General features: G+C 37.8%; 1 protein-coding gene across 2 annotated transcripts; it reads left to right on the forward strand.

Annotated features, from left to right (window-relative positions):
* Window positions 1-349: 349 nt before the first annotated feature.
* Window positions 350-10,651, forward strand: LOC117448624 (uncharacterized). Of its 2 annotated transcripts, XM_034085945.2 has the most exons (6): window positions 350-604; window positions 8,088-8,142; window positions 8,255-8,337; window positions 8,434-8,589; window positions 8,931-9,020; window positions 9,831-10,651. In XM_034085945.2, the coding sequence occupies exons 2-6, from the start codon at window positions 8,136-8,138 to the stop codon at window positions 10,140-10,142; spliced, it is 648 nt and encodes a 215-aa protein (XP_033941836.1). In that variant the 5' UTR covers window positions 350-604; window positions 8,088-8,135; the 3' UTR covers window positions 10,143-10,651. The 2 variants fall into 2 exon arrangements, 1 of the variants encoding a protein (XP_033941836.1); XR_011643400.1 differs by lacking the exons at window positions 8,088-8,142; window positions 8,255-8,337; window positions 8,434-8,589; window positions 8,931-9,020; window positions 9,831-10,651 and adding an exon at window positions 2,611-2,694.
* The last annotated feature ends 2,456 nt before the right edge of the window (window positions 10,652-13,107 follow it).

Genomic DNA, 13,107 nt, shown 5'->3' on the forward strand with positions numbered 1-13,107 from the left:
TATATATATTTAAAAAATATATATATATTTAAATTTTTAATGAACAAGGTAAATATCATACAATTAGTATCACAAAAATGTATAATCTACAATACAATCTCGTTTAAAATTGTGTTACGATGTCTAAAGTTACTGATAAGTCACCTGTTTCCTGCCTGGCCTTGCCCATGGCATTAGTTTATCATTACGGGGCAGAGCCCCCGAGCGAAACAGCAGCAACCAGCAGGTTGCAAAAGTCTCAATAGTAAACTGTGCCGCCGAAACATAATTTCAGCCAATCAGCGCCGTCAAATATTTTGGTCACGTGGGCGCTCACGTTGGCGCCCATGTTGCTTACGTGCGTTGACGTGATTTGTTTTTTAGACTCCTGAGTAACCAAGGTGACGCAGTATTTGGATGAGAATGGTGTGCAGGTGGAGTCGCTGGAACCTCGGTCCGCCCAAGAGCTACTCTCCAATCCTTTTGAAAGGAGAAGTTTGGGAGATAAATTGATACTTAAAGACCTTGGACCGGACCAACCCGATTTGTATATATCACAGCAGGCTCGTGAAAAAGACAAAACGTATCAACAAGGCTTCTCACATGGCTAGCTGGATGCAAACAGGTAAATGCTATATTTTGTTTCACATGCTTGCTCTTCAAACAGCCGGGGACAGATACGATCTGTTCAGAAACTAGACAAAAGTTAAACAAGTACAAACCACAGACTGTCTGTGTCATGGAGAATACAGTCGCTGGTTTATTTATGTCTGTAGGCCGTTGTTGTGAGTGTGTACGGTCGGAGCATATAGCGTTAGCTTAGCCAAGCTCCATTCAGGGAACAAGCATTCTAAAAGGTTTTTCGCCTGCCGTCTGTCTGCAGACTTGTCAAAGCATTAATTCATGGTTTTTACTAACCGGTATCAGTATGTTGTTACGTCGGCATCATTTAGAAACGTGTATTACAATTTAATCACGGTAAAATATGTTCATGTTGTTGTAGCTCCCGAGCCAGCGCATCTTGTTTGAATGATGCGAGTAAACACAGCTGACAGCTGCGTGAAACTCGAGCCACTAGAGCGATGCGATAGGAGCGTTTAGAGCGAAGCGAATATTCGCATCGCGTCCGGTCTGAACGCAGCATTAAAGCGAGCTCCACGCTGCACTGGAAACGCGCCATTACATCACCAGAAGTCTTAATTTAAGGGGTCATTTGTCCCAAAAAAAATCTTTTTACTGACTCTATCAATAGCCCCACCAAAAATATTTTCCACCAGCCGCCACTGGTCAAATAAGTGCATTCACTCTTTTTTACAGTCAGTGAGATGAATGGCGCTGCATGGAGTCCACCATAGAGGTGTATGCTGAAGTGTACCCACTTAGGTCAACCCTGTTTCCTACAAATTACGTTCCCACAGAACTAAACTGCATTCTCAATTACGTTTAGCTAGAAACGTATTTTCTCCCACGTTACGTTTGTTATGAACGTATCTCAAATACGTTTATTTTCTACATATCTTCTAGAAACGTATTTTCTCCCACGTTACGTTTGTTATGAACGTATCTCAAATACGTTTATTTTCTACATATCTTCTAGAAGCATATTTTCTTCAACGTTACGTTAGTTATGAATGTATCTTAAATACGTTTATTTTCTACATATCTTTTCCATTTATTGTCTTGCTTATAATAATGATAATAGTTATTTATAAATATCATTTTAGAGCACACATTTGAAATCGAGAATCGGGCTCGATATATGGTTAAATTAAAATCAGTAGGCGAGGCTGTAATTTCGCCAGCTGTTACTCTCATGAGCAAGGCAGAACATAATAGTTTTAACATGCCAAAAAGCTGCGGTGTCGTTTATTGCACCTCAAACATTAAAACAAATCCAAAGTTACGTGTTTCTGTACTTCCTCTAAGAAGAAAGGACAGTAACAGAAGATCTCTGTGGCTTCAGGCTTGATCGCCGTTCAAATGACAGCGCTGGTTTCCCCAAAAGTGGGCGGGGCTGTAAAGTGAAGTAGATTTTACTCATCTATTATTCAAAACCATTCTATTTATTCTAACGTAAATTACATGCCAGTGTTTTATCTTTTATTTATTTGTTTTTATTTTAAATCGTATAATGTCGGACTTTTTTTCCGTCTGTGAGGAAAAGAAATGGGGCTCAGAGCCTCAAAATACTGAAATCTGTATTTTTTTAAATCTTTTCCTTCTAATTTATTATTCTTTTCTAAATAACACACTGTTATTTACTCAACAATAACACACAATTATCCTTGTTTTTATTTATTCATTTAATTCTATAATCTTGGGCTTTTTAGCCGTAAATAAAGTCACCGGAAACAGACGGGACATTTTGAGCGATACACACCACAAACCCACTAAACTGATTACCCAAGATCCTCAGCTTGAAGCTTGTTGATTGGATGTTTTAGCCGCAATGCACGCTGGGATATGGTGTTGATATGATATGGAGATATGATATCCGACAACGAAAAATAAAATAATACCTAATTCAGAGTGTGCTTGCTTTTCTCTTTGGAAGTCATCACATAACGGCATTGTAATACACGGTTCGGCTGCATTAAATATTAAACATCTGCCGTAATTCTTTATTTATAGAGCCCTGATGAGAAGACTTCTGGACAAACAGGAGAACTGCTGCCAAAACTGAATACTTGACGTGGATCATAAATATATCAACAATTAAACAACATCTTCAATTTCTTTTCACAAAATACGTCTCCTTGCAGTATCAATAGTAATTCGGTTGACTTTTATATTTGATCCAATTGGTATATAGGTTATATTTACACCATAACGGTGCACAGCTGATAGAAAATGACTTGTAGTTTTTAAAGATATTACTGATTTTCTTTGAATTAAAGAATGTAAATACTGAGTTGAGAGAATAGTCAGGGGATTTGGGTGATGGGAGACACACCTATGGAATCACAATTTCAATAGCTTACCATTAAATGACGGATAGCCTATGCCTTTCTGTCTGTGATGTTTTACAAATCAGATATTAATGTGTAGAAGTAAAACAAGAGAAATAGTATAGCAATATCCTGTAAAATTATGTAAAAACATGAATAAAACTACACATCTTCAGATGTTATACATAAGTGTCTACACTAATAATACAAAGTTATTATTAGTATGCTGTGTGTACCTTGTGTGCACCGCCTAGTGGTTAAAGCATGTAATTGAATTATTTTTGTTGAATTTTTATCACCCTTTTATTTATTTTTGTATTGCTTTTGTATTGCTTTTTTTTAATTAATTCTACCGTGTTGTGTAATGTTTATTTATACTGTTCATGCTCACTACTTGTAGCACTTCGTGATTTGAATTCAAATATGAAGTGCTTTATAAATGGAACACATTATTATTATTAATAATCTTATTTGATTAAAACAATATTAAGAGTACATACTTTCAGAGGGGGAAAGTAGAAGGTCAATGATAGAAATATAGAATATAAAAAGTCAAGAAGATACTAAGTAATCTCTACAATAAAAGAGTTTAGTGCCGGATGTACACAGATATTAATAGGAGGATGTGCAAAACAGAAAAACGAATTAACCTTTATTAACACATTAAAGAATACTTTAGGTTAAGGTCTTCTTTTAAACAAGAAAAAAGCTCTGGGGGTATCTATCTACAGATGAATATTAAGCCTGACAAAGTACTTAACGTCTAAAATATTGCTTTCCTGCAATGTTAACTATGTTGAAACACTTATTTTAACTGATATTATACACATTAATTATACTCTTATGTATGTAGATAGTATAAGAAATGTGCAGAATATGACAGTTTAATGGTGGAGGTATACAGTACACACATATTGATAGATGTCTGTTGAGGAACCTGCGACCCAAGTTGTGTATAAGTTGTCTACACCTTAGAAAATCTTGAAATCTTGAAAGGGATATGCAAAATAGCCATTATACAGTTTTTAATTAACTATTAGTAGAGAATAACGAGTAATGAATATACTTTATAAAGATCTGCAGATAAATGTTTAGTCTTCTCAAGCACCAACTATCAAATATCTCTCCTGATTGTTGGCACTTGACAATCACCTTCCCTGAATTGTATTCAGGTGTAACTAAAGTCTGCTTTAAGGGTTGTTTATATTCCACATCATTAATCAGAATCTGCAAAGTAACTAAATGTAGTGGAGTAAAAATACCAGGTTAACCTCTGAATTGTAGTGGAGTAGAATAACAAAGTAACAATGAGCTGTCGTGTGGGTATATATATTAATGCTGCCCATTATGGATACAAGCGATTTTCACCCATTTAGTAATTACATGTTTTAAATGTGTACACACCAATGTGTTTCCTATCGCCTAAACCTCCAGGGCTGTACACAGTTTAATACTGTCAACTTCTAAATTTGGGAAAAACGTCTAAAACTACAATTCCTAGTAGAGACGTGCCATAGAGAACATGTTGGAAACACAATAGCCAGCATGTGTAGTTCTGGGGGGGGCGTTCGAGTCCAGTTTTGAATAGTCTGCCGTGGTTTCGTTCCATTTCAAAGAGCTTGACGCTCGATAACCTTGGCGCAACATCACGGGGTTTGTCAACGGGACTGTAGTCCCAAACGATAGCTGGGGATTATGGGTAGTGTAGTGTCTTCGGCCATCCTAAATCTCGAAATGTCCCGTCTGTTTCTGGTGACTTTATTTACGGCTAAAAAGCATGCTAAAATGCCAAAGATTATAGAATTAAACGAATAAATAAAAACAAGGATAATTGTGTGTTATTGTTGAGTAAATAACAGTGTGTTATTTAGAAAAGAATAACAAATTAGAAGGAAGAGATTTTAAAAAATACAGATTTCAGTATTTTGAATCTCTAAACCCCATTTCTTTTCCTCAAAGACGACAAAAAAAGTCCGACATTATACGATTTAAAATAAAAACAAATAAATAAAAAGATAAAACACTGGCATGTAATACGTTAGAATAAATAGAATGGTTTTGAATAATAGATGAGAGTAAAATCTACTTCACTTTACAGCCCCGCCCACTTTTGGGGAAACCAACGCTGTCATTTGAACGGCGATCAAGCCTGAAGCCACAGAGCTCTTCTGTTATTGTCCTTTCTTCTTAGAGGAAGTACAGGAACACGTAACTCTGGATTTGTTTTAATGTTTGAGGTGCAATAAACGACACAGCAGCTTTTTGTCATGTTAAAACTATTATGTTCTGCCTCGCTCATAGAGTAACAGCTGGCGAAATTACAGCCTCGCCTACTGATTTTAATTTAACCATATATCGAGCCCGATTGTCGATTTCAAAGGTGTGCTCTAAAATGATATTTATAAATGACTATTATCATTATTATAAGCAAGACAATAAATGGCAAAGATATGTAGAAAATAAACGTATTTAAGATACGTTCATAAGGAACGTAACCTGGGAGAAATCATGTTTCTACACTGAAAAAAAGGACTTTTTGGCTTTGTAAATATTACTTTGATTATATGTTTAAATTCTACAATACATTACTATTTCAGTAATTTTACTCAAAATGTCTCCTTTTATTTAATGTGTTACTTGTGTTTCTAAGTAATTTTGAATCTTCATTTTCATAAGTGAATTTTAACAATAGCACTAAGTAAATATTACCTAAATTATTGTATTACTGTACAACCTGTTAAAGCTATTGAAATGTACATGGGAAATGCGAGTTAACTGTGGGTGACGTCAGGGGAGAGTATTTCCCGCGCACATTGTCCCCGCAGTCAAGCACGGACAGTCCACTCAGAAGGTTGACATTTGAGTGGAACTTGAAGACTGCTTGGTCGACCATTTCATTTGAATATTCATCGAGGTGGAGACATGTGAGTATGTTTATGTGCTTGGTTAACTTGTTACATTCCTATTAGCTTGTCAGCTGAAGTCAGTATTTGGTTATTAAAAATGTAGGCCAAGTTAGCTAACATTAGCCGACAGAATAGCTGGCTAACTAGCTCGTTATCGTGCTAGCAAACTTAGCCCGGTTTCATGCAAGTTGCACACATCAGATGTAATATATATATTTTTTTTAAGGCTTATTTGAAACTTTAGAGTTGTCGACTCCGACAACATTCGCCGTTTATAATGGAAACTATGGCACTGGCGCACTTCTTACAAATTTGAATAGTTTTTTATTTCGGGAGAGGGGGTCGTGTTCATGGCTCCAGCTCAACAAAAGAAATACTCAACAGTATGTGCGACGCTACGTGATGCGGTCAGTTTCACTGCAGCCTAGAGAAGGACAAAGTGGTCAAGGAATATTATATTTGCAATGAAATATGAACAGCGCGATTTAAAATGTGAGTGTGTTTGCCTCCATGGATTCACTGTTGGCGCTTTTCCAGTGCAGCACGTAGCGCAGTTTGGTTTGTCCCGGCCCGTAACAACATACTGATACCGGTTAGTAAAAAACATGAATTAATGCTTTGACAAGTCTGTGGTTTGTACTCGTTTCACTTTTGTCTAGTTTCTGAACAGATCTGAGGAGCTGTGAGCTCTGAGACTCCGTTTACACGAGAGCTACTGTCAGTGCTACTGCTAACGCTACTGCTACTGACCATTCTACAGATGTTAGTACACCATCTACAGCTCGACCGTGCTACCGATGTTAGTGAACAATCTACAGCTCCTCTACCACAACCACCAGCAACAAGTGGACATGGAGAATTACATGAACTACTACATGTTGCTAAATCCACCGCGGGGCATAAACAGAAGGGCAACCATGCTCCGGGTCTTCTTCACTGTTTTTGGTATATTTTGTGGTGGCAGCAGCGCCACTTACAGGCCTGGCATATGTACTACAGCGGGTCGAGCGGTCTCGTCTGAACAGACACGTTAAATTAAACAAATGCGTGTGAACGGAAGACTTTTTAGAAAACGCGTACTGTGCATAAACGCAAACGTTCCCGTGTAGAGGCAGGTCTGTCATTGTATTGAACGGTTGTATTTTGGATAAAAGTATTATTACGTTATTATTACTTTGCGTATTGATTAGCCTTGAATGCAGTGATACGTTGTATGTGAGTTCCCGGTCAACATGTCCGTTAAAGTTTAAATCTTCCAGACAAAATGAGTGCCGGTCAAAGGTCTTCTTTGTTATTTATTGAGCTTTAAAACAAATTGAAATGATTCGATATTAAACAAACTAATTATAGTAGATTAACTACATTATTCAAAAGTGAACAGTAATTTACAATAACACGGGAATAATAAACGGAGCGCTCTCCCTCTTCTGACAGCCCGCCAGTATCATGCAGCTCGAGGATCAGTAATGAGTGACCCCACAGTAAAACTAAACACATCTATAACTATTTTAGGTAGTTTGAGAGGTAATTAAAATAGCTACGTATAATATTGTAACCTAAAGTGTGTGTTTTGTTCCGCTCACCGCTGCAGGTGATCATACAGAGCTGCGTGTCGACTCATCAGCAGCAGCTGATCTCTCTCCCGTCAGATTAGACTTCACTCCGTGTATGTCCATATCGATCAGATGCAGCTAGTTCTAGCTAATGATAGGACTACCTGCTTATTAAAAGACCTAAACAATAAGCGTCGCTATGCAACCGGGTGAGGCCGCAAAGTATAGCGTAGCATTATGCATTTGTTTACATGCCCACCGGAACCCCGAGGCATTACCAACAGATCAACGCACAATCAACCCATCCAGGACATCTCTTTCTCCACATTACGTGTTAGACGTTAGAGTTGACTATTCTTGTCTGTCACATACTCTTCTTGTCTGTCACATAAATGGTGCAAGTTGCGCAACTGATGTGGTATTGCGCTAAGCGGAAATAATTTTGAACGGACACTTTGACCGGAGAGATTTAGATTTGCCGGTCTTCAGCACATTTTACCGGTCGTAGTCCGGTAATTACCGGCTAACGGGAACTCTGATGTATACATGTGTGATAGAATTATTTTTTAAATAACATTTTACATGATAAAAATGGCTTTGAATGTATATTGTTGTGTTCATATTTAAGCAATAAATTGCAAGACAGTAAGTTCTGTAATTTACATAATTCATTTCTAATGTACTTTCTATATATTTCACAGATTACCAAGGGAAATTGAGTCATTCAGCAATTTCGTCTTCGACAGCTAATGCAGAGTAAGTTCATCAACTCAGTACTATTAGAAGTTTAAGTTGACATATAAATGTTTTTGTAACATGGTTTAGTTTCAAGAGGTTTAAAGATTGAATTCATTTGTGTTTTTTTCAGATTCCACTAGATGGGTGTGCAAAACATGTAGCTTTGAATCTAACAAAAGGACAGGATTGTTAAAGCACTACAGGCTAAAACATGTAAATGGTGGACGCTGCAACTCAGTCCCTTGTCTTTATACAGATTGCCCTTGTTCGTTTAAAACATTTAATGTTTTTATCACCTTGTTGTTTCAGATCAAAGAGGAGTTCCAAAGGATTACAACAATTCATCTCGAGCGAAACTTTTTGACCAAACTGGACTTTTACACCCCAAAACTGCAGGAGATATTTGGGACAAAAGGCGGAGTTGCAGGCACAAAAATAAGACCCCTGCTGGATTCACTCAGTCAGGTAAAGTGTAAAATTCATACAATTGCAATCGATCAATGTATGTTGGGCTCTTATTCACTGAGAAAAGATAATAATAATAATAATAATAATAATGTAATGATCTGGCCGGCCTGACCAAGACCCAAAGCCAGCATGGCATCGACCCAACTGACCCTGGGTTTCATTCGGCACATCATAGGATGTTTTAAGTTAAATGTGTATCAACTCATTTGTATGCACAGCTTGATCCTGCTTTGCATCCTTGCACCTAGTTGGTGCCTTCTTTTGTAGCAGGTTCAATTGACCATTACGCAACATCTTTTGCTTTCTCTCTACAATAATGTACTTGTCTGTTTTAACAGCTACATGTAGAAGATAGACGAGATGCCATCATCCGCTGCTTGATGGAGTTCCTTGGAGAGTCTACAGAGGAACTCATCAAAGACTACCAGGTAAATGTTCTGATGATTGTTGTACATGGATATCTCTACAGGTTAGATACTCATGCCAGTATGTGGAAAAGGCATGTCCTTTTAATTAAGTTAACATTTAGATGAAATAAATTGGTATTTAATATATTTAAAATAAAAGCAAACATTTTACTTTATTCCATTCATTCTTTTTTTCATTCTTTCTCTAATGATCTTTTTTTACATTCTGATTCATAATTTGGTTTTCAGTAGAATTGAAGATGTGAGCCTTTAAACCCCCGATCCCACCTCATTTTCGCTAAACTGAATCCAGTACTATACTAGCTTTTACTTCCTGCTTGGAACAGAGCAGCTTTTTTAAACCAAGAAATAAAAGTGACTACAAATTCCCTACATAACTTACCCCGTCTTTATCTACAAAAGGAAAGGAACTATAACATCAATAGTTGGTTAAATACTAGGGCTGAACGATAATAAAAAAAAATGTAATTGCAATTATTTTAACTGATATTGCAATTGCGATATCAGGAAATTATCATCATTATTCTCATTTTCATTGAAACATTTTTAAATGATCATGGTGTGATTTTTGCGAGGATTTGTAGCAAACAAAAAGGTTTTCCTTACATTTTTCCTTTTACAAATATCGCACCTGCTGCGATTTGAAAATTGTTGTAGGCAATATTGCAGTTTCGATAACATTTTGATTGGTAGTTCAGCCCTATTAAATGGCCACTTTAACCTAATGAATGACCTTTTGCATATTCAGTCACTTCAAAGAAAACATGTACAGTATAGTGTATCTCATCACCGATGCACATGTGTTGACAGGATGTGAGCAAAGAATTCATCAGAGAGGACTACGCTGAGCACGTCATGAAAATAGTTGTCCTCCGTGGAAGTGCAGCACACGAAGGCCCTGCCGATGTGTCCATCATCATCGAGGGAAGTGAGGTTCTTGATGACTGCAGATGTGTGTCAAAGGCTTGCCTTCTGCTCACAGGCTTCATATATGCAATGAACTTAAGTTATCCACCGAAGATGAAATACACTTTTGAAGTATTTCAGAAGCTCTTTCTTGAGCTAAATGTCCTGAAGATGTCTCCAAAAGTCCATGCATTGTGCAACAAACTTGTAGCCTAAGTGTATACAAAGGTGTTTCTTCAACTTGCAGTTCAGAGGAAATACTTGGTAGTTATGGTGCCTAGCAACAGTGACCTTTTTCATATGTTTTGCCTGAGCCCACTTTGTACAACTACATGTTTTGTATATTGTTAAGATAATGTTTCAAAACCTTGTTGAGGGGGTTCTTGACACAGCACTTTTTAGTTTCCCCTGGAAACAGTTTCATTTGTTGTGCTTTGAGTATGTGCAGCTCAATGCTGCACATGTCAAATTGGTGAAAATGTTTTCTTCATTTGATTGTGTTTTGTATGTTTTCTTGAGTGCGTTGAATTCTCAGGGCCACTGTACAACTAGATATTGTGTAATTATTCTCTATAACACTAAACGCAAGGGATGTCAGGGATGAGTGATTGCACTTAGTTTTCTTGCAAAGTCATGTGCTGAATATGATATGAATGTGATTTTTTGTTTTTTTAGCTCAGAATTCTACCAGTGTTTCAAAACATAAAGTTCTGTTTTAAAGAGTACATTGTTTCATGTTTTTTATGCCCATATTTAACAGGGTATTGCTGTTAAAGGTAGAATACATATTATGTAAATATTACTTGTATATTTAAGTAAAAAATACTATGCAATAGTGGGTACAATTAAATAGAAGAAGAAATATTACTTTTATATTTAAGTAAAAAATACTATGCAATAGTGAGTACACTTAAATAGAAGAAGACATATTATGTAAATATTACTTGTATATTTAAGTAAAAAATACTATGCAATAGTGAAAAACAGAATGCACAGTAAAGTTTACTTGTGTACCTGTAGTTAGAAACACTTCTGAACTGTAAGTAGAATTTACTTGAAATGTAGGTTGTTAAATTTACTTAGAATTTCTGCGTGGAATATTGTTACCGAGGTTTTTCTAAGTAAATGTCACTCCACTTTTTTTTCAGTGTAGAAGATAAACGTATTTGAGATACGTTCATAACGAACGTGACGTGGGAGTAAATACGTTTCTAGCTAAACGTAATTGAGAATGCAGTTTAGTTCTGTGGGAACGTAATTTTTAGGAGACAGGGTTGCTTAGGTTCACTCTAATAGAGTCATTTAAATGTTCAGTCAGTCTTGTTCTGTATTTAGATTTCATGACATTCATGTCAGAAAAAGCTACTTCACAAAGGTATGTAGAACCGAACCAAATAAAGCAGACGTGTTCAGTGCTGCTTGGTGAATGTTCTTATAGTTTTCTGGGTTAACAAGGCTCCAGAAATGTCTTCTTCTTCTTCTTCTTCTTCTTCTTCTTCTTCTTCTTCTTCTTCATGCTGGGAGTTTTTGGAGCGTGACAGAAAGAGAAGAGCGAGACTTTTCCGTTATATTTTCCGTTTATTTTTGTGTAATGGGTGTTTATTTAATATAGTTTATCGGTGGTGGTTTTGATTTTCTTTACTTTTCGTGCTTTTTGGTGGTGTTTTTGGGGTGTTTTGTGGGCTTCTCCTGCCGGTGTCTCGCCGGCCGGCGTCTGACGCCATGGTAAATGGAGAGTTTGCCAAACTCACGAGGAAGCACGGCATTAAAATCTCAGCCGGCTTCCCATGCACTGTGGAGGAGATCGGGCTGGCTGTGGGAGAGAAGGTCGGGCACAGCAGCATTAAGTCCCTGGCGCGGATGAACAGCGCGGTGGTGATCTTTCTGTATCAGGTGGAGAAGGCGAACCGCGTCATCGAGACGGGCATCGTGGTGAGAGAAATGTTTGTCCAAGTACAGCCGCTGATGCTTCCCGCAACCAAAGTTGTACTGTCTAATGTCCCTCCCTTCATAACTGATGAGTTCCTCAGTAGAGAACTGTCCAGACACGGGAAACTTGTTTCTCCCGTAAAAAAGATGCTGTCTGGATGTAAGTCTCAGTTACTGAAACACGGCTGCTGCTGAGGGAGGGGTGTCACCCACGGTGGCGGCCGCTGCTGCTGACGGCAACGCTGCTCCTGAGCAGTCGGCGGTGGCGTGCGATGTGCCGTCTCGGACGCGGGGCGGGCGGGGGCGCGCTGTACAGCGCGGTTCTGCTGCTGTGCCCGGCTTGCGGTGCGGTGGTGTTGCACAGAGTGTGGGTGTGGGTGATTATGTCCAGGAAAATGAGGTGGTGGTTTTGTGTGAAGCAGAGGAAAAGGGGGATGGGAGAAAAAAAGATAAAAAAACAAATACAAATGGTGAAAAAAAACCTGGAATAATCAATGAACCACAACGTGATTTGGCAAAAGAAAATGAAGGGACAGGTGAAGTCAGTAAAGCACAGGAGGAAGATATAGATAGGGAAACACATTTGGACAAAAGAGAGGAGAAGAACACATGGGGTGAGCAGGTGGAGGTTGCTGAGATGGAGGAAGAGGAGGTCGCAACAGAAATGATAAATAAAAAAAAGACTGCTACTAAACGCAGGAGGAATAAAAAGGATGTACCAACCGTTGCAAAAAGCAGTAAAGTAGTGAGTGAGGGAAAGGAAGAAAGAGAGCAAGAACAGGCGGATGAGAGTTGGGATGATTGTGTGTCTGACAGCAGTGATGTGCCAGGTTTTTTGAGCAGTAGCCAACAAAAAAAAATGTACTCGGCTGAAATGATAAAAAATTACCTGGTGCAGACAAAAAACCAACATAATGTAATCATAGAAGAATATTTCCCAGATTTGTCAGTTTTTTGTGCCTCAGCAAGACTCCACATAAGCCAGAAAGAGCAGTCTGTCCTGGATGAGCTGGAAATATACAGACTAAAAAGAATTGTTACAAAAGTGAGGAAGCAAATGGGCAGCGTTGATTTTAAAAACCTCGATGTCTGTGTTTAATTTATTTGTTTTTATTTTTGCTTTTAACATCTCACTCAAAATGGATACTTTTAGAGTGGGAAGTTTAAATGTAAATGGAGCCAGAGAGGAAAGAAAGAGGGCTTTAATATTTCAGACTGCAAAAATAAAACATATCGATGTCCTCTTTTTACA

This window comes from Pseudochaenichthys georgianus, chromosome 6, assembly GCF_902827115.2.
Source record: "Pseudochaenichthys georgianus chromosome 6, fPseGeo1.2, whole genome shotgun sequence".
Lineage (NCBI taxonomy): Eukaryota > Metazoa > Chordata > Actinopteri > Perciformes > Channichthyidae > Pseudochaenichthys > Pseudochaenichthys georgianus.

What these genes read in the sequence shown, in the direction of transcription:
- LOC117448624 (XM_034085945.2), top strand. An exon ending in TGCTGGATTCACTCAGTCAG is followed by an intron (nt 8,590 to 8,930) that starts GTAAAGTGTAAA and finishes CTGTTTTAACAG; the next exon opens with CTACATGTAGAAGATAGACG. An exon ending in AACTCATCAAAGACTACCAG is followed by an intron (nt 9,021 to 9,830) that starts GTAAATGTTCTG and finishes ATGTGTTGACAG; the next exon opens with GATGTGAGCAAAGAATTCAT.